Source organism: Lissotriton vulgaris, chromosome 7 (assembly GCF_964263255.1).
Source record: "Lissotriton vulgaris chromosome 7, aLisVul1.2, whole genome shotgun sequence".
Lineage (NCBI taxonomy): Eukaryota > Metazoa > Chordata > Amphibia > Caudata > Salamandridae > Lissotriton > Lissotriton vulgaris.
The window spans coordinates 1631740959-1631761018 of record NC_141695.1 but is presented as its reverse complement, the minus strand read 5'-3'; the positions used below and the strand labels follow the sequence as shown (position 1 = coordinate 1631761018).

General features: G+C 46.4%; 1 protein-coding gene across 1 annotated transcript in view; it reads left to right on the top strand.

The window, feature by feature from the left end:
• The window catches only part of DDX27 (DEAD-box helicase 27), a 166361-nt gene that overhangs the window by 113043 nt on the left and 33258 nt on the right, over nucleotides 1–20060 (top strand). The window contains exons 15-17 of the mRNA XM_086932592.1: nucleotides 15169–15275; nucleotides 15995–16103; nucleotides 17720–17814. Of these exons, the coding sequence (XP_086788718.1) occupies nucleotides 15169–15275; nucleotides 15995–16103; nucleotides 17720–17814 (311 nt within the window). The remainder of the gene's footprint in view (nucleotides 1–15168; nucleotides 15276–15994; nucleotides 16104–17719; nucleotides 17815–20060) is intronic.

Sequence of the window (20060 nt, the reverse complement as noted above, 5' to 3'; positions counted from 1 at the left end):
GGCAGCACATGGGGCCTAAGCCCCGTCCACCAGAGCTACGGTCCTCATTACACCCAGTGGATCAGGGAAGAAGGTTAAAGTGGTAGAGTGTGATGTCGGATACTTTTTATGTAGAAATTTGACTCAAAATTAAAGGACATTTAGAGGTCTGTCAAAATACTATGGCCCCGGTCCAGGAAATAACGGGGGCTTTTGAAGCAATTTGCAGTCAAATCTTGCTTGACCTTACGGCCAGCGCGAGACAGGAGCCTCTAAGCATCGTCGTTGGTTTGACTCAAAACTGCTCCAAAGCACACAAATCCCTGATGCTGGCACTCAAGTACATACCGAGGGATAAAAAGAAAATTGCCTCCCAGAGGAAGCTATATAAGCTGGCCCTCAAAACTAGGAGAGAGGAAATCAAGAAGACAGCTTGGGAGAAGCTACTAAGTATGGAGGTCTTGAGGGACAGTAGTCAATTTTGGTCTATAATAAACCAGCCCTTTTTCTCCGAATCGACCAATTCAGATATGGACTGTGTCATTTCGGACGAAAAATGGATTAGCCACTTTAGCGCAGTATATGATGGTGTGCCCGCGGACTGCACTTTAAGCTTGCCTGCAGTCCCCAAGACGTCCCCTTTGAGTTTCAATAAGGGTGAGGTGGAAAAAGCCATTCACGAAACCACGAAGAATAAAGCGCCATGCCCCGACGGGGTGCCGGCCGATTTTTATAAACACTCCCCAGGTCTGTGGGCGGAAGTCCTGACAAATGTATTCAACGCAGCTACTGGTAACTCCCTTCCAACCACCTGGGCAACTTCCATCATCGTCCCAATCTTCAAGAAGGGCCATCATGACGATCCTGGTTGTTATAGGCCCATATCTCTCTTGGACTCTGCCATTAAGATCCTAGGCAGAGTCCTGTTAACCAAGCTGAGGGAAAGTATGGAGAACTGTGGTGGGCTGGCTAACATCCAATACGGGTTTAGGGAGAAGAGGGGGACAATGGAGCAGTGCTCCAACTTGCACCTCCTGATCGCCAAGTACACGGTGGCCAAGGAGGGGTCCTTATTCCTAGCGTTTATGGACCTCTCCTCGGCCTTCGACTTGGTGAACAGGTCGAAGTTGTGGGACACCCTATTGAGGATCGGGATAGACGGGGCCTTAGTTAACTTCATGGCCTCTCTTCACCAGGATTTGTCCGCCATGGTCGGGGTCACCAGGAAGGGAAGATGCAGTCCCCCGTTCAAGTCCATGCGTGGGGTATGGCAGGGCTGCATATTAGCCCCCTTACTGTTCACCATATATATTAACGGTTTGGGGAGCTATTTGGAGGAGGCGTCCCGCGTGTAGGAGAAGCTAAGATCCCAGCTCTCCTATACGCGGATGACGCAGTCCTCATAGCCCGCACCGGCAATGGCCTGCAGAGCTTGTTACATGCAGTTCGAGGCATGTGGGCTGCTGAATTCATATCTGTGCATAGATGGCCGCCTAGTGTTGGGTCCGGATGATTGCACATTGTTGTCCTGGAAGAGTCTTCGAAGTATCACGAGATAGGTGGCTCCTCTCCTGGACTACAGTGCGCATGGGCATCGACTCCATCCCCAGATTGTTTTTTTCCGCCATTGGGTTCGGATGTCTTTGGTTCCCTCTTGTCGGAATCGATAGAAAAACTTTCCTTGAGACCAAAAGGTCTTTAGTCTTACGTCGGTATTGTCTTGCGTTCGGCTTAGCAACTTTTACTTCGGCTCCGAGCCGAGTTCTGTACTTCCGCGTGCTTTCGGCGCGGAAGGCCTTGTCGACGCTCCAGACTCATCGACCATCCATCATGGGCCGAAGTCCATTCAAAAGATGTGCGGTTTGTAACTCTAAGTATCCGCACATCGACGTCCACCCGGTGTGCAACAAGTGTCTGTCGCCGGACCACGATGAGGCCAAGTGTATGGCCTGTTCAAGATTCAGGTCCAAGAAGACACTTAAGCTCCGACGAGCTGCGCGCCTGGAGGCCCAGCAATCTGCTCCGGCGCCTACGGACATTTTCGATGCCGGGGAGGTCGAGGAAGACTATATCCAGGACGTTTCGGAATCAAACCCGCGTCGGATGTTGAAGAAGACTACGACGCTGATGCCGAGGTTTTCAAAAGCGAAGAAGTCGTTGAGGAGGTAGGAGACGACGACGGGGCCCTCGGGGCCATGGAGGATAGCTCGGACGAGGAGCTCCCTCAATCTGACTCTGGGACCGTGCCTATCTATAAGGCCCAGGTCGAGGGATCGCCTTCGGGCCTTACCCAAGACCTCGATATGGGTTCCTCGGCCCCGCCTTCGCGCCCGGCCACAGACATTGTTACCGAGTCACTCCTGGTCAAAACGAAACCGAAAGTGAAATCTACGGTCTCGACTCGAGATACTGCGCAGGGACAGGTATCGAAACCGAAAGTGCGCATCGCATTAGTCGGATCGAAGACTCCTGAGGCCTCGGCGCCGAAGAAGCCTAAGATGGCCGTCGAGCCGAAAGGCCAAGTCATGGGTGCCGAGCCAAAGACTAAGGTGAAGGTGTTCGACACTGGCGCGTCGGCGCCAAAGACGATCGACGCCGGCAAGGCCCGGGTCGACCCGAAGAAGGCTGTCGACGACCCAAAGAAATCTCTCGGCGACACGAAGAAGCGACCCGATGACCCGAAGGTCCTCTCTGCCTCGCTTCACCACGACAAGGCCAAGGGTGCTGCGCCACGTGAGTTGACTCCGAAGGTGACCTCGAAGGACTCAACTCCAAAACCGTCCTTGAAGGACTCCGTTGAACCGGCACGTCCATCTGCCGCGTTCACAAAAAAGGTCGCGGAGTCCCTGCAGCGCATTAGGGACGGAGCCGCGGCGGTCGAGCCTAAGGACCCTCCGCCTGCCAAGCCTCTGGAGAAACCGGTTAAGGCGTCCACACCGATCCTCTTTACCTTGCCGCCTAAGACGGCGCCGAAGGCTTTCGCTCCTAGGCCGGGGGCCGGCGCGCCCGAGAAGGTCTCTTCGGCGCCGAAAGCGTTGTTGGTGGTCCACGGCCTCGACGACCTTCGGAGGAGGAGCGTCAAGAACATTTCATTGACGCCAAAACGGGCAGGCTTTCCCTTCTGAAGAGGAAAATCAACCCGGAACCCCAACTGGAGTCCTACAAAATCCCCCTCAAGAAGAAAATGGACTCTGATGGTACTCCGGCCTTGGTGGAACCCCTTTCACCACAAGCCCATGTAGTCTCGCCCACTTACTCCGATGTGGACGCTGGTGAGGGCGATGAGGAAGATGAATATAGCTATCCGGTCTACACAGACCCAGAAGATGCAAATGAGCCCTGGTCAGCTGGTGGTGACCCTGGGGATCCTCATTCGGGACAAGACCCTCAACTCTTCTCTGCTAAGACTTCACCTACTGAAGACTCTGCTGCTTTCAATGCCCTCATTGAACGGGCCGCTACCAATCACAATGTCCAGCTGCATTCTGACCCTGTGGATGTGGATTTCCTCTTTGACACCTTTTTAGTATCTGAAAAGACTGTGAAAACTCTGCCTATGCTGAAAGGTGTTTTAAAGCATGCTGCTGAGGTCTTCAAGGAACCTACCAGGGCGAGAGTCATCAACCCGAGGATTGACAAAAAATACAAAGCGGCACCTACTGATCCAACCTACATTAAAGGACAGTTGCCTCTGGACTCCCTTGTCGTCTCGAATGCCCGGAAGAGGGCCAATTCTCAGACTACGGGTGATGCTCCTCCCCCAGACAAAGAATCCAAGGTCTTTGAGGCTTCAGGGAAGAGGGTAGCAGCACAGGCAGCCAACATATGGCGCATCTCAAACACACAGGCGCTTCTGGCGCGTTATGACAGGGCGCACTACGATACACTAGAGACCCTTTTGCAACACCTGCCTGATCAATACAAGGAAGGGGCTGAGATGCTAATCTCCAACGCTTCCATTAAGTGCGCTCTGGACGCAGCTGACACCGCTGCGCGAGCTATTAACACCAGTGTTATGCTTCGGAGACATGCCTGGCTGAGAATCTCTGGTTTCAAGCCAGACATCCAAACCACCATCTTGAACCAAACGGTCAACCCAGATCACCTGTTTGGCCCAGAGGTTGACACCACCCTAGAGAAAATGAAGAAGGACACTTACACTGCAAAATCCATGGGTGCCTTGCAGTCCCAGCAGTTTCGGGGTGGGTCCTTTCGTCGCTCCAATACTAGAGGCACCTCAAGGGGTCAGCTTTCACAGTCCGCGCAATTCTACAAGGGCAACACCCAGACTACTTATGCCAACAAGAGTCGAGGTGGATATCGCGGCAACAGCGCCAAAGGCAGAGGTCGTGGCAACAACAGTTCCAGGTCCTCTACCGCCAGCAAACAGTGACGCCTTGTCACTGCCCCCCGACCACACAACACCGGTCGGGGGGAGACTCCAGCTGTTCCTGCCCGTGTGGAAGTCCATCACCACGGACAGGTGGGTCAGAAAGCTTATACAATTCGGTTATTGTCTGGAGTTAACATCCACTCCACCAAACATACCCCCAAGGCACCGTCCTATGTCGGACGAGCACTTGCACTTATTGCAGCAGGAGGTCAACGTCATGCTGCAAAAAGGGACACTAGAGCTCGTGCCTATGCAGGAAAGAGGCACAGGCGTTTACTCCCTGTGCTTCCTGATTCCGAAGAAGGATGGGTCCCTCAGGCCCATCCTAGATCTCAGGCCCCTCAACTTCTACATCCTGTTGGAGCACTTCCATATGCTGACCCTGCAGCAAGTGCTCCCGCTGCTCCGGCAGGGGGACTTTCTAGCCACTTTAGACCTGAAGGATGCGTACTTTCACATTCCACTACACCCTTCACACAGAAAATACCTCAGGTTCACCATCCAAAGCCGGCACTACCAATTCAGGGTTTTGCCTTTCGGTGTCACCACAGCACCCAGGGTGTTCACAAAGTGCCTGGCGAGGGTGGCGGCACATCTAAGGAGACAAAACATCCACGTCTACCCCTATCTGGACGACTGGCTCATCCAAGCAAAGTCAGCCCAGCAGTGTGCCGCCCACGTGTCCCACACCATCCACCTCCTGCACGATCTGGGATTCTCACTGATTTACCCAAAGTCCCACCTCCAGCCCGCCCACATACGGCAGTATCTGGGTGCGACCATAGACACTCTGGCGGCCATAGCCCAGCCGAATTCAGTGAGAGTCAGCAGCATTCAATCGCTGATTCAAAAATTCAGACCTCGACACTCGCTTCCAGCAAGAGTGTTCATGCAGTTGATAGGCATGATGGCCTACTGCATCTCCATTGTCCCGCACGCAAGACTACATATGCGTCCGCTTCAGGAGTGCTTAGCACGTCAGTGGACTCAGGCTCACGGCCAGTTGAAAGACCTAGTGTTGGTGAGCGGTCGGGCATACAACTCTCTGCATTTTTTGGAATCCACGAAACCTTTGCAAGGGCCGACCGTTCCAGGAGCCTGTGCCGCAGATCATCCTGACAACGGACGCTTCTCTCCAGGGATGGGGAGCGCATGTACTCCAATACACTGTGCAGGGACTATGGACGCAACAGCAAAGGAAGATGCACATCAATGTTCTGGAACTGATGGCGATCTTCATGGCACTAAAATCAGGACGGACAACATGACAGCCATGTACTACATTCAAAAGCAGGGAGGAACACACTCTCCGCAGCTGTCTCATCTGGCTCAGAGCATGTGGAAGTGGGCCATTCAGAGGAACATCTTCCTCATGGCGGAACACCTCCCGGGCAAGGACAATCAGATGGCGGACCTGCTCAGCAGGCACAGCCACCAAATGCACAAGTGGGAGATACATTCATCAGTTCTCCAACCGTACTTCCGAAGGTGGAGTCATCCAGAGATCGACCTCTTCGCCACAAGGGAGAACGCAAAATGCCAAAGCTTCGCCGCCAGGTTCCCACACCCACAGTCGCAGGGCAATGCGATATGGATAAACTGGTCAGGCAAATTTGCATACGCTTTTCCCCCAGCACCTCTGATACCGCTGGTGGCACGCAAGCTCAGGCAGCACTCGATGACTCTCATCCTGGTTGCTCCAACGTGGGCTCGCCAACCATGGTACACCACGTTTCTAGAACTGTCCGTGGTACCGCATCAGAGGCTACATCTCACACCCAGCCTTCTGACGCAGAGCCATGGCGACATTCAGCATACAGATCCACAACAGCTCAACCTGGCGATCTGGCTCCTGAAGTCCTAGAGTTTGGCTACCTGCACTTACCTTCCAACTGTATGGACATCATTCGGGAGGCGAGAAAGTCCACCACCAGAGCATGCTATGCGGCAAAATGGAGGCGGTTTGTCATCTATTGTGCAAACCACAACATTAACCCGCTGGATGCTTCTATTCAGAACATCATCTGTTACCTTTTCCATCTGTACAAGTGTAATCTGGCCTATGCTTCCATTCGCATTCATCTGTCTGCAATGGCCGCTTATCTACTGAATAGGCAGCACCTCTCCCTCTTCAGGGTGCCTGCCATTAAGGCTTTTCTGGAAGGGCTCAAACTAGTCATTTCTCCACAGACTCCACCAGCTCCGGAGTGAAACCTCAATGTGGTCCTTACCAGGCTGATGGGTCCTCCCTTTGAACCACTGCATTCCTGCGAGATTCAGTTCTTGACGTGGAAAGTGGCTTTCCTAATAGCAATTACATCGCTACGGAGGGTTAGTGAATTACAAGCCCTAACTATCCAAGAGCCATTTATTCAAATTCATTCCAACAGGGTATTGCTTCGCACTAACCCTAAATTTCTTCCCAAAGTTGTGTCTCAATTTCATATCAACCAGACTATTGAATTACCTGTTTTCTTTCAAAATCCCGAGTCATTGGCGGAGCGGATGCTCCATACCCTTGACGTACAAAGGGCCCTAATGTATTACATCGATAGGACCAAGGATTTTAGGAAAACTAAGCAACTCTTTGTCGCCTTTGCACCACACCACAAAGGTAACCCTATTTCCAAGGCTGGTATTGCTAGGTGGATCGTTAAATGTATTCAGATCTGCTATCTAAAAGCAAAACGCACTCTTACCATTGCGCCAAGAGCCCACTCCACCAGAAAGTTGGGGGCCTCTATGGCATTCCTTGGAAACATTCCTTTGGAAGACATATGTAGAGCAGCCACATGGTCTACCACACACACATTTACTAATCATTACTGTGTTGATGTGCACTCCAAACAGCAGGCAGCTGTAGGGCAGGCTGTTCTCAAAACACTTTTCCAAACTGCTGCAGCTGGCACGGGCGGCCGCCGCTAATGGAGGGACTGCTATGTATTCTATGCACAGATATGAATTCAGCAGCCCACATGCCTCGAACCGAATATGCTACTTACCAGTATGCATCTGTTCTTGGTATGTAGGGCTGCTGACATTCATATCGCCCGCCCTCCTCCCCGGCGCCTGTAGCAGCTGCAGTATTCACATATACTCATAGCATGGTCATCATTCACTGAGTTTCACTCCATCTTGGCCACAATGGCTAAAAACAATCTGGGGATGGAGTCGATGCCCATGCGCACTGTAGTCCAGGGGAGGAGCCACCTATCTCGTGATACTTCGAAGACTCTTCCAGGACAACAATGTGCAATCATCCGGACCCAACACTAGGCGGCGATCTATGCACAGATATGAATGTGAGCAGCCCTACATGCCAAGAACAGATGCATACTGGTAAGTAGCATATTCGTTTGGTGCCTTCATGGACGACTTGGACATGAAGGTCAATGCAGGCAAATCCCACACAATGGTGGTTGGAGCCCATAAGCGCAAAGGGAAGCCAAAAACCTTTAGGTGTAAGGGTCAAGTGGTCTCTAGAACGGCAACTTTCCCCTACCTGGGGGTGCTCTTCGATGAGAGGGGATCGTGGGGCCCTCAGGTTAGGGCAAAAAGCCTATCAGTGGCCAGGTCAGCGGCGGCCCTTATGGCCTTTTAAAAAAGATCGGGGGCTAGGCCAATGGAGGCCCTTTTGAAGGTTTATAGCACCAAATGTATCCCTATTGCTATGTATGGAACCCATTCAAAGGGCAGAAAATCGGTTTCTACGCTTCCTATTGCCAGTTCCTACATCCACCCCAACATATTCTATCCAAGCAGAGGTGGGCTTGGACTACATCTCAGATAGGCTTAACTTGGCCCCGTTGATCTTTTGGCTAAGGACATGGCTCAACAAGGAGTTAACTCTGAACCACTCAGTTATGGAGGATGTCATGTCCTTAGATCATTATAAAAAGATCCCCTGGCTGGATTACTTGAGGAAGTCCTTCGACCGAGTAGGGAGACCGGAACTTTTTGAATTCCCCTCACGCATTAGTAACATGGACGTAACTTTAGTCTAGAGGCAGTTTTTGACTTTGGCAAGATTAGCCCGCGAGGAAAAAGAATTACAGAAGCCCTCGGTGAGGTCTCATTATATAATAACTAATTCCATTTCCATGGAACCCTACCTCAGCATTGTCACCAGACCTTTTCACAGTCTTCTTTTGACCAAATTTAGATTTAATTTGATCCATTATTATTTGGGTAATTATCAGTCTTGGGCTAGACCCGAGTCAGCCTCTCCTTGTTCCTGTGATAATTTTTCAACCCAGGACACTATGCACTTCGTTTTGTTCATTATTTTCAGTTCCCCGTAATAAATATTTGTTACCAATTCTGAGGGAGGCTGGTTTCACACAAGTCAAACCGGCACATCTTTATCTTCTGTCCATGACGAACATTCGCACTATGTTCTGCATGGGAAATTATTTGGCAGCAGCATCACGCATTAAATCCAGCCACGATACATTAGCCAGCATTTAATGATTGCTTACTTCCCGCGGCCCACATTGACATTTTGCCTGGCGTTTTGCTCTTTTGCACAAATCCCCTTATTAATTGTTTTTATGAATGTATCTCTAAAAACTCTTGAAAATGTATTTTACTATTTCTAAAAACCTATGTATTTGAAGTTATCTTTGTAAATGTATCATTGCATTTTAACGTGTATGAATTGTATGTCTTTTTATGATTTTACCAAAAATCGAATAAAAGTATTTTGACTGACTGACTGACAATGTGCATATCCAGAGGGAAGCCTAGATTTTATGGCCCACAAATTAGACCGGTCCTTGGAGGGTTAACTAGACTTCATAGAAAAACCGAATAATAGGAAACTGTCCACCCAGTTCAGGTTTGGTACCTTGCCTTTGCACAACTTTTCAGGAAAATGGAATAGTGATTTAGTGCCAACACGATGTTGCCCCCCCCCCCCCTTGAATCCCTAGCCCATGTAATGTTTGCTTGCCCAATGTATTTGATACCCAGAACTAAGGAAGCATTGCAAATCTTGAAGTCTGATGCCAGACCACAGTTTCTAGGCCAAATGTGGGGTATCAGAAAAAGAGCACAGAGGGTGAGTGACAGCTGATATTATACAATGGTTTTAGCTAGTTTTGCGCACTTTGTCACCTGAATATGGGTGAGTTTTATGAATTGTTACTTTTTTGCATTCATTTGTATATATTTATTGATAGTCGTGTTTCCATATAACCTTGTGAATAGTTTTATGGTATTGTTAGGTCTCGGCTAGAAGCGAGCGAAGCTCGCTCTCGCCAGAGACCTTATTGTTAGCGGCTCAGCTTCCCAGGAGGACAGCACTGGCCGCGCGCAAGGCGATTTGCGCCGGCCACGCGCGCGCGAACGCGCTGTCCTCCTCGGAAGCTGAGACGCTAGCTATACCTCCCGCTGCTTGCGCATGCGCCGTGCCCAATGGAAGGTTTCGGGCTTACGCATGCGCCGTGCCCATTACTGCAGGACCGGCCGCGGCAGACCCGGGGCTGCGGCCGTCAACGGAGCGCGCGATGACGATGCAAGTGTTTGTTTTCTTTCTTCGGCTCCTCCTCACGTCGCGTGGCCATGTTCGTCCAGTCATATGACCGCAAAGAAGGAATAAAGAGACAGCCGGGGTGAGTCATAAGAAGCCGAGCACGGGCTGCTGTGTGAGCAAAGGGCGGCAGTTAGGCCACCGGAGTTTTCCGGGACAGATTTAATAGCGTCTAAAAGTATGGCTTGTTTCATATCTAGGCAATATGAGGACAAATGTAAAAAAGGGAAAAGTCTAAACAATGCATGACTTGGCTATTTACATATTTGTTTGCACATTAATGCTGAGAGCACTGATCTGATGGTGTCTAGTCTCATTAAATCAATATAAATCAACATCCATTTGGAGGGAAAATAATTAGCGTGCGCTTTGTGAGCGCCGAGATCTTACACCAAAGTGTTTAAAAGGAAAGTTGCACATCCCATGAATCTGGTGCCAGTTTCGCTCCAGCATATTGGCCCGGAATCTAGCACATCCCAAATAATGTAGAAGGGGCAGTTAAACTCACATAATCCAGTAGTAAACAGTAGGCCGTAGTTTAGATCCATTTATTAACCCAAGCCATTCAGAGCTGTAGGGAGGTGTGCGCAGGTCTAGCTTTTGACACAACACTGAGCAGACCGAAAAAGCTTTTCTAGCCTCAGCAAATGAGGGCAAATGCACATTTCTAATTATGAGGGCTCCTTTGGCCGTGAAGCCTTTCTCTACTCTCGTTGATTAAATGGTCTTGTATTAACAAGTATTGTGGATTTTACGAGGTCACCATGGTACCAGACTCTTGTGAGTGGAGGGACGACAGCTAAAACCTGGCTTCACGAGATTCCTCATAGTAAAACCATCAGTTACCTAATTGTTTTATTTCGTTTCGTTTTTTATTCACTTTAAGTGTGAAATAAACATGTTGAGGCATTGTAGGAATTTTCAACATGTATAGGAATTACCTACATAATATAATGACATTGTCGATTTGTCTCGTGCCACAACAAACTGTTTAGAGTTGCATAAATAAGGGGCCTATTTTACTCAGAGCAATGAAAATCATTTAACAGAGTCAGGTGGATTGAAAAGGCTGCATGAATCCAATCAGTGACCTGTAGCTTATAATGAGATATCAATACCTAAATAAAATGGATGATTCTATTAGGTGATTAGCTTGTACTAAATAAATTATAAGTGCAGAGGCCCAACATTTTTCTGAGGAACCCGCTGCTAAATTTCACTACTGTTGAATCTCGTGCACCCTTCTTTCCGCCACCCTGCATTTCGCATCGCTCTCACACTCTTGAAGATTATTTTCCATCCTTGCTTTCTCTCTTTCCCTTCATCCTCTCGTTTCTGCTTTTCATTTTTTTTTTGTTTTTTTTTGCTCTGGGCACCAAGTCTGATGATAAAAAATAATATATTTTACTCAAAAATGAGGGCTTGAGTCCGCCACATGTTAAGCATTAGTTGATGAGAATGAATGAGAACGGTGAACTGAGTAGAAATCGCCACATATGAAACTAACGTGCTATTTCTACTTTAAACAGAAAAAAAAACGCTTGTTATTAATATACAATATATTCTATGCAGGAGTTTTAACAATAGATACGAGGTGGACATTTCCTAAATGCCATTAAAAGATGTTGCTAAGAAGCATCACAGTAAAAAGAATTACCCTTCAAGGATGCCACTGATAAAACACAGACAACTGCTCAAGAAAGAGAATAAACTGCAATTCCGCCCACCACACAATAATCAAATAATAGTGCGGAAACGCATGTTAATTTAATGTGAATTATTTTGGCGTGATCATACTAAAATGTACATATTTTGTTAATGGACAGTTAGGAGTCTAAGATCTATAATTAGAAACAAGAATAAATGCCACATACCAATATGTAAAAAATGTATCAATGTATGTATTTGAAGTTTAAAATAGAAGGTACCATTTTTACTGTGGTGATTCACATAACAGTATCCATGGTAGCACACGTGATTTTCAAATCACTAAAGTCATCTACTAGATTGGTTAATTTACTAGGCACGGAGGGATTAGAAGTGGAGAGCAGGTTAGGGTTGGGTCATTTTAGAAAGGACTGGCATGATTCACATACATACTCTCTACTCTGACCTCTTTCAGTTTATCCTCTATGCTTTCATTCCCTTTGATCTCATCTCTTTAATGTTTTTATGTACCTTTTAATCTCAATGTCATTTCTATGGTGTTTTCAAGCACTCTCTATTCTCTCCCTCTAGCCTGCTGTTGCGTTTATATTTTTTGACGTTCTAGGCTGCTCTTTCTCTCTGTTCCAAACCACTTGTCTTTCTTACTGTTGTTTGTCATGCCACTGGTATTTTACGGATACTTGAGTAGATTCCCTTCCCATTGGCACACCTCTAATCTCTCTTTTTCTCTTGTATTTACTCTTTCATTGTTATTTCACTGCGCTTTCTCTTAATGCCAGTCCAGTGTTCTGTATCTCTGCCTTTCCACTCCACTATTCCTTGACCCCCTATGAGCTCTTTCACTGTTATCTATATGTACTCCATTAAATGTCACTCCTCTCGTCACAGTCTCTTTTTTTCCTTTATTGGGTCTCTTTCTTCTTGCTATGTTGCTATCGGCAATTCTCTCTACTTTGTAGCCACTTTTCAGCTATTTAATTCGAATCCCATCTCCTAATCCCACCTGTTATCACTCATCCTGAAATGTTTCTGATCTGACTTCATATATGCTGCTCATTTCAAATTTCCATGTCAAGCCTTTTTTTATCATAAAAGCCCTCTGCAATTCTACTATTTACTGCCCATGCCCTCTGCACCGCTGCCTCTCTCCCCTTTACCTCTCACTTTTCTAGCTCATATTTCTCTTAGTCTCTCCTCTCTACCTCCCACCTCTCTTCCTCATATGCCTTCCTTGCTCCTTCTCTCATCTATGCATTAGTTACGAAGCCTTTTCCCATACGCCAGAGCTACGAATATCAGAGGGGCCGAATACGAAGAAGGCAGACTACATAGTCTCGATTCAACTTCATGCTTTTTTTATTCACCCCCATACACTTGTGCCTTAATATCTCACTTGTGCACGTTCTTTTTTTTTTTTTTCTCCATTTTCCACTGTTTTCCCTCTTTTACTTTCTCATTCCATCTGTTGCATGTTTTTGATGTCTCTAATTCCTGGCATTTCCGCTGCCTGTGAGAAAGGCAGGCCCGACCCCCTGCCTGGCTTGATTTAAACAGCCCAGTGTGTTTTCTCCCCTTCATCCTCCCGTGAATAAAAGATAACCTGACAATTCCGTCAGGCGGAGCAGCCAGACGACGCCCAAGCAAACCAGCAGCACAGCGAGGAAAAAAGCTATAAAAAGAGAAGCTTTGCACATAAAAGCTATTCTACTCGCTGAGCAGTCTGTGGATTTCTATTTGTGACTACCATTTTTTTTATTAACAAAAAAATCTTTTTCTGCTCCTTTTGCGTGCGAATGATGGTGGATTTCTTTTAAGACATTTTTTGCAAAGCACACAATCACTCTCTCACTACCTCACAACTTCACTCTCTCTCTATAACTCACTACCTCACTCTCGCTCTATCTCACTACCTCACTCTCTCTCTTTCTATCTCACTAACTCACTTTCACTCTCTTTCACTACCTCACGCTCTCTATCTCACTACATCACAACCTCACTCTCTGTTTCTATCTCACTACCTCATAACATCCCTCTCCCTCACTACCTCACTCTTTCACTACCTCACTCTTTCACTACCTTACTCTCTTGGTCTCTCACTACCTCACTCTCTATCTACCTCACTCTCTATTTCACTACCTCACTCTCTCTCTATTTCACTACCTCACTCTCTCTATCTCACTACCTCACTATCTCACTACCTCACTCTCTCTGCTAATGCAATAGGTCTCGCATATGCAAGCAATTAAGCTATTGCCAATATATATGACAATGCCATTTATTTAGGGATACAAAAAAAAGAATGAGCAATGCCAATAGCTCTACCTATAATATTGCCGAGACCATTGCATTGTAAATGCTTGTTTTTAGATCTGTATTTAAAGCTGGGACATTTCCATTGCGCTGTGAGTGTTGGGCGGTACATGTTTTTGGTCCCCATTTGTGCAGTAATCTACTAGGAAGAAAAGGAAGGTTTTTGCGTTTCCCATTAAAGCTATTACTAGGCGAAACATAGTTACTCCTACTTCCTGTCCCTTGGAATCTAAGCTGGTATGGATTTGAGAGGGGGACACCTGGGGCTCCAATCCCATTTCATGGATCCGGGAGTTATTGCAGAATTGCTTAATCATTGGACAATTTGAGACCGGTCATACACAAATTAAATATCTTAAACCACCTGTGAAAGTTAACTAAACTAAAATACCAGAGCCGATATTTCCCAAAAGTCAAGCCTCTTAATTCCATCCCTGTTCTTATCCATCTTTCGCACCCTTCGTATTGAATCCAACCATTCACTCTTGGACGGGAGAAGTGGTGTTATCCACTTAATACAAATCTCACGCCGGGCTACCAGTATCAACATAAATAGTAGACGTTTCTGTTTCCTTCCCATGCTGACCCTTACCTCCTCCTCCTCATTCAGTACCCCAAAAATAAATAAGGACATGCTTGCCTCCAGATTTGTGCCCAAAGTTGTCGTGAGAACCAAGCTTACATCATGCCAGAATACCTGAATGCTGGGACAGCGGAAAAACATATGGAGATCGTCTGCTTCTTCCTCCCCACATTTGGGACAACATTTGATCCACCCACCTGTTCATCCTTGTCAGGTTTTTTGGCGACCAGTAGGCCCTATGTATGTAAACAGATGTTTTTTTCTAAGGGGGCAGCACTAACAACATACCATGGCATTGACATTGATACTTGCCAGAGTGTCTGCATGTCTCCTGATGAAAAGTTGTATGGTACATGTTGCATGGTCATTTTTAGCGAATCTTTGTGACAAGTATTTCAAAATAAAATATACAACAACAGCAGCATATACGGTGCTGCTGGTGAAGATGTGTGCTTGGTAGAGCCTTACCTACCCGTGCCAACTTATCACACTTGACTGTTATGGTTCATGCTCTTGCCTTGTCCATCGACCAAAGGATATCTTGAGTCATTGTTAAAAAAGGGAGCGAGTAGAAGTGCTGCAGTTACTTCTTAATCCCTTCTGGGCTTTTTGCACCATAGCAATTTTGTAGAATGGAATCAAAATAGTGAGTCACTTCTTCCTGAGGATAGAGCTTGATCATCTGTTTCTTTATTTTCCATGCAGATGTGATCTCAAAATTTAGAGAAAAGATTGAGAAGTTGGAGAAGGACATATATGCTGTTATGCAGCTGGAGAAAGAGGAGCGGGAGATGCAGAAATCTGAGACTCAGGTGAGGAGGCTGGCTTATCTGTAACACCAGCACAGCCAATGCTTGTTCTTAGCGTCATCTCCACATACAGATCTCTGCTTAGTACCTGCAAAGCAGCTCGTCAATAGATCCTTACATGCACCAATACACACACACTGAAACATGTTAAATAGGATCTCCCCAGCACATGCCGATATCCATGCTTTTCATCGAAAACCAACACATCTCCCCACGTCCGGCATATGCTTTACTCTTGCATCACCCGCTTAAGACATGGGAGTTATTCACAAAATCCAAAACTTGCTAACAATAAATAATTCACTGTAAACAGAACAAATAAAGTATTCAAAACAAAACACTAACTGAACTGTTGTAGAGAATCCCAAGACTATGAAACCAAAGATTTTGGTATGGGGCCAGTTAAATCAGAAGACTAAAGAAATAACATATTTCATTGAAAGGAGGTGGCCAATTTTGCCAGAATGTAGAAAAAGAAATGGAGTGTGTTGTATGAGCACCAAAGTATTATACAAGAGCAGGGTTGACTATGGGGAAAGATAAATTGAGGGATTTCAAATGAGAACATGAAAAACAAGGATAAGGCAAAGGAACGTTGAGAGTAACTGTTGAGGCTTGATTTTAGTATCTGCTTTTGAGTAATGATGCAAGGATTTTCAGGCAGAGGTAGTCTGTCATTTGACCGCATCTGGAACTGACTATTTCTTCTGGTTACCCCACAGATTTCTGTTGCACAAAGAAAGCTACAACCTGGAGCAGATACCGATGAAGCTGCTCCTCGTCCTGATAGGAGCTGGTTCCAGACAAAGGAAGAGCGGAAGAAAGATAAAAGTATGAGCTCTGTGGGTTGTGGAAGGAGTGGGAGGAGATCACTTAGAGTTGTATGGATTACACATTAATTGTAAGCCATCGAGTAGGTCGTTATAGAGAGGCATGGTGTGTGCGCTGAAATACACTCAGACTTAAGTGGTCTGTCGGATGTAGTTGAAGGGAGCTCTCATTTTAGATTATCCTTGCATGAAACTGTCTAAGTGCTGCATAGAAATGACAGAAGGCTGAAACTATTGTATAATAAATGAATTGTGGGTATTAACCTTTATAAAATAAGCAACATAATAATTGTCATGAAGCTATAGCATTTAAATCCATTTTGGAGATGGAACAGAATGGCATCATCTGAGCCATACTTATCATTGGCAGCCTAAACCATATCACCAGGTTGGAAGAGACAGGGTGATCTAGTTAACTCTGTGGGGTTATGTTTTCTCACTGGGGTACTCAGGTTTCTCGGTATTCGCTAGATATGTCCTATAAATCTCATTATCATCTATTACTGGCACCTTATTTTTGGAGCTACAGCGAACAAGCTTGGCAAAGATGGGCCTCTGCAGTATCAAAGACTTCTCCATTTGAGGCATCTTCCAGCAAAGCCTCGTACATAATCATTCCCACTTCGTCCAAGCATCACTTGTGGTTTACTGGTAGCACAGCATATTCCTCACCTCCAGCTCTGAGTTGACAAAGGATGCAGTGAGGTTATACTACACTGGAGCATCCAAACCTCTTCTTTCTCCTCAGCTGCCCTGCTCACTGCAAGTTATTTGCCTAGAAGAGATTGCTAGCTGCCTTCAAGTTCTCTACTCTCAATATGCCCTTTCTCGTACCTCTTCTACCCCGTCTCCTCTTTTCCCCTGCTGCCTTTTGGGACATAAGGCCACTGCTTGGCTTGGAAAAGAGACACAATGTTGTCACATAATTTCTATTAGACCTAGGTTTCTCTCACAACCCACATCTGACCTTGACAACCTTCAAGTCTACTGAAGGTGCTCCACATTTTAACCCCTTCCACGCTGATGACGAGCTGGGCTAGTCATGGCGTAGCCTCCTCGCACGCTGATGACAAGCCCAGGTCGTCACGTAACATGCGAGTTAAAAAATCTCAGCGCAGGAGCGGAATTCCGCTAGCGCGCATGAGGTTAACATGAGACCTTCAATAGCAGAGGCTAGCTCTGCTGAAGGGGTTTGTACTCGGTATCCGATCAGAGTATGGGTTGACTGGCAATTGGTGACTGCAGATTAAAGTTCAGGGATAAACAAGTTTTGGTTGTCCCTCGCAAAGTTTGTGTACTCCTCCATAACTTATGTGTTCGTCTAAAACAATGTATAGCCTAGAAGCATGTAACAAAATATAATGAACATTGAAACTTTTATCCTCTGCACTACAAGGAGGGCATTAGATTGGTATAGGGTAAGATGTCCCAACTGTGTTCTGGGGACGTAATCAGACAGGGTAGTTGGGGAGGATAAAAGCCATGTGTCCATGCAGTGAATCATCAAACCATCTGCTTTTGATTAAGGATTATGAGGCACAGTTGCAGCTGATATAATACCTGAACACCTCATTCAATTACACCTAAATTCTATTAAATGTTCCTTCTTTTCTCCAGTCTCTAAAGCGCTACAGGAGTTTGACTTGGCTCTGAGGGGTAAGAAGAAACGGAAGAAGTTTATGGAGGAGAACAAAAAGAAGGGACAAATGACGGTAAGACCTTCACAGAAAACTCCTTATAATTAGGTCTCGCTGAGTTAGCGCATGCGCTGCAAGACATTTCGTAGTATGCTTTTAAAAGTGCTACCCCAGGCTTCTGCTTGCCTAGCTCTTGCGGTCATGTGCGCATGCATGCGCGCAGCCGCCAGCTTTCAGTTGCCAAGGCGCCATCTGGAGTGTGATTACTTTCACTTTTGCTGCTGCGCGCGCACCACTTGCGTGTTTTTCCATCGTGCGAGCGTACACCCCTGCTTTCACGTCTTCTTTTATTTCCTTTTTTATCTGTACTCCCTTGACCAGTCTATTTGCTGTGTGCCATGCTTCTCCCCTGCTCCGAGTACACACACGGCATAGCCCCGGATTCCCCATCGCCATGACATCACCAGTCACTTCTCCGCAATGCGAGCAGTAGTCATGCCTGCAGCACCTGCACGCAGTGTTGACTCAGGGTGTAGCCCGCCCCTTCCTGTCCACATGTTCTGCGGAGCGGAGGCACTCCGGTGTTTGACAGCCTCTCCCCGAGAGCAGACAGCGGGTCCTGTGTCTGCGACTCCCAGAGAGCTGCAGCTGCCTCGAAGGAACACCTTCACATGAACAGCGCATGCATTAACCAGCGCCGATTTTCATGGTTTTTTTTCATGGTGAAGGACTTGAGTTTTCCATGCCTCTGGTACAATTTAGTACTTCCCTGGGGTCGGTCACCCCTGGCTGTGCATTTTTTCCCCCACAGCACAGCACGGAAACCTCGAGGCACAGCCAACTGAAACTTTGCAGTATGCCTGCTCCTTACTTAAGACTCTGCACTCTAGTCAAACGGGCCAAGATGCTCTCCTCTTCCACGACCATTACTTTGGCGGCCGCTAGTCCTCTGTCCTGTCTGAGGCCAGGGTGCTTAGTCCTTTCTGCCTGCCTCTCAAGTATAATCAGACATGGTTTGATTATCATGGTCTGTGGCCAGAAAGCTGCCTCCTCCAGGGCAACAGCAGCCTCATCCCAATGATTGGCCCAGAGTCTGGGTCCCTTGCCTCCCTTCCTGTAAAATACAGCATTTGTCTCGCCATCTCTCTCTGTCTGCCTTTGGGTAAATAAAACATTCCACCTAAAGCAAAATCAATATGGAAGGAAGCCCCTTCTTTCCCACCATTCGGGTGCCCCTCAATTACTGGTGCCTTCTGCTTATGTACACATTAGCTTGAATCCATCAGAGAAACAATGGATAGTCCAACGAAGTCACTTCCGGGTATCAGGCAGTGACTACATTGGACGCAGGGAGGCTGCATCTGATTCCCAAGGGAAACCAGGAGAAGATAATTTATACAAAAAACATACAGAGTGAAATGCACAGTGGCTTTGACTACAGAGTTGCCAGAATTCAAAGACGCTCTGTGGTGATCACCCTTTTATCCAGTTGTGACACATCTGTTTATCTAAACAGGCTCCTTTTACAAACCCTGTTGGCCTTTACATATAATATAAGAGTATATGTTTTTATCCTGTCAAGACGGTGGCTCCAACGAAGGTCCATTTGTTCCTGTACACCTATACAGGGGGTTTTAACATTTGGGTTATCTCCAAGATCCCATCTTATCATTCTCATGACATAAAACTGAGGAAAAGAATAAAAACTCAGCATTGTCATAAAATAGAGAAAACTGTCCTGAAGAAGGTGAACATCAACTAACTCACCGAAACGCCGCGTCGACTGTGTTTTCTAATAATACTGTAATGAAATGTTTTTATGCACTTATGTTTTTAACCTTGTGATTGTAATAAATATAGAATATTTTTTATATCATTTCTTTTGATTCTGCGGATTTATCATACTGTGTGGTTTGCTGACACACCTTATAAACGTTTGCTTTTGTATGACAACTTTTGAATGACAAATAGACCTTGCTATAAAAGAAGATAAGATACCTTTGGGATTTCTGAGCCTCTTAACTGGGACACTGTTTGTACTCACTACACTTTGTGCTTGTGTGTATAGTGCAAACTTTGAGCAAATATGTTCCAAAGAAACTATAAGCGAATATTAGATAAATTAAAGCTAGAGATGTCATAAGAATTTAGCATGCTTTCTGTGACCCAGGGAAGACGTCCTTCTTGAACGCCAGGTATGTCTTAAGTCTTCTTGGTTGGCTTGTGGTCCATAAGAGGATATCCCTAATCTACCTTTTGAAAATGAGGGTTTTGTTTGCAGAGTCCTTGTCAATAATTTCTTAGAGGCTTCAGCTAAAAGA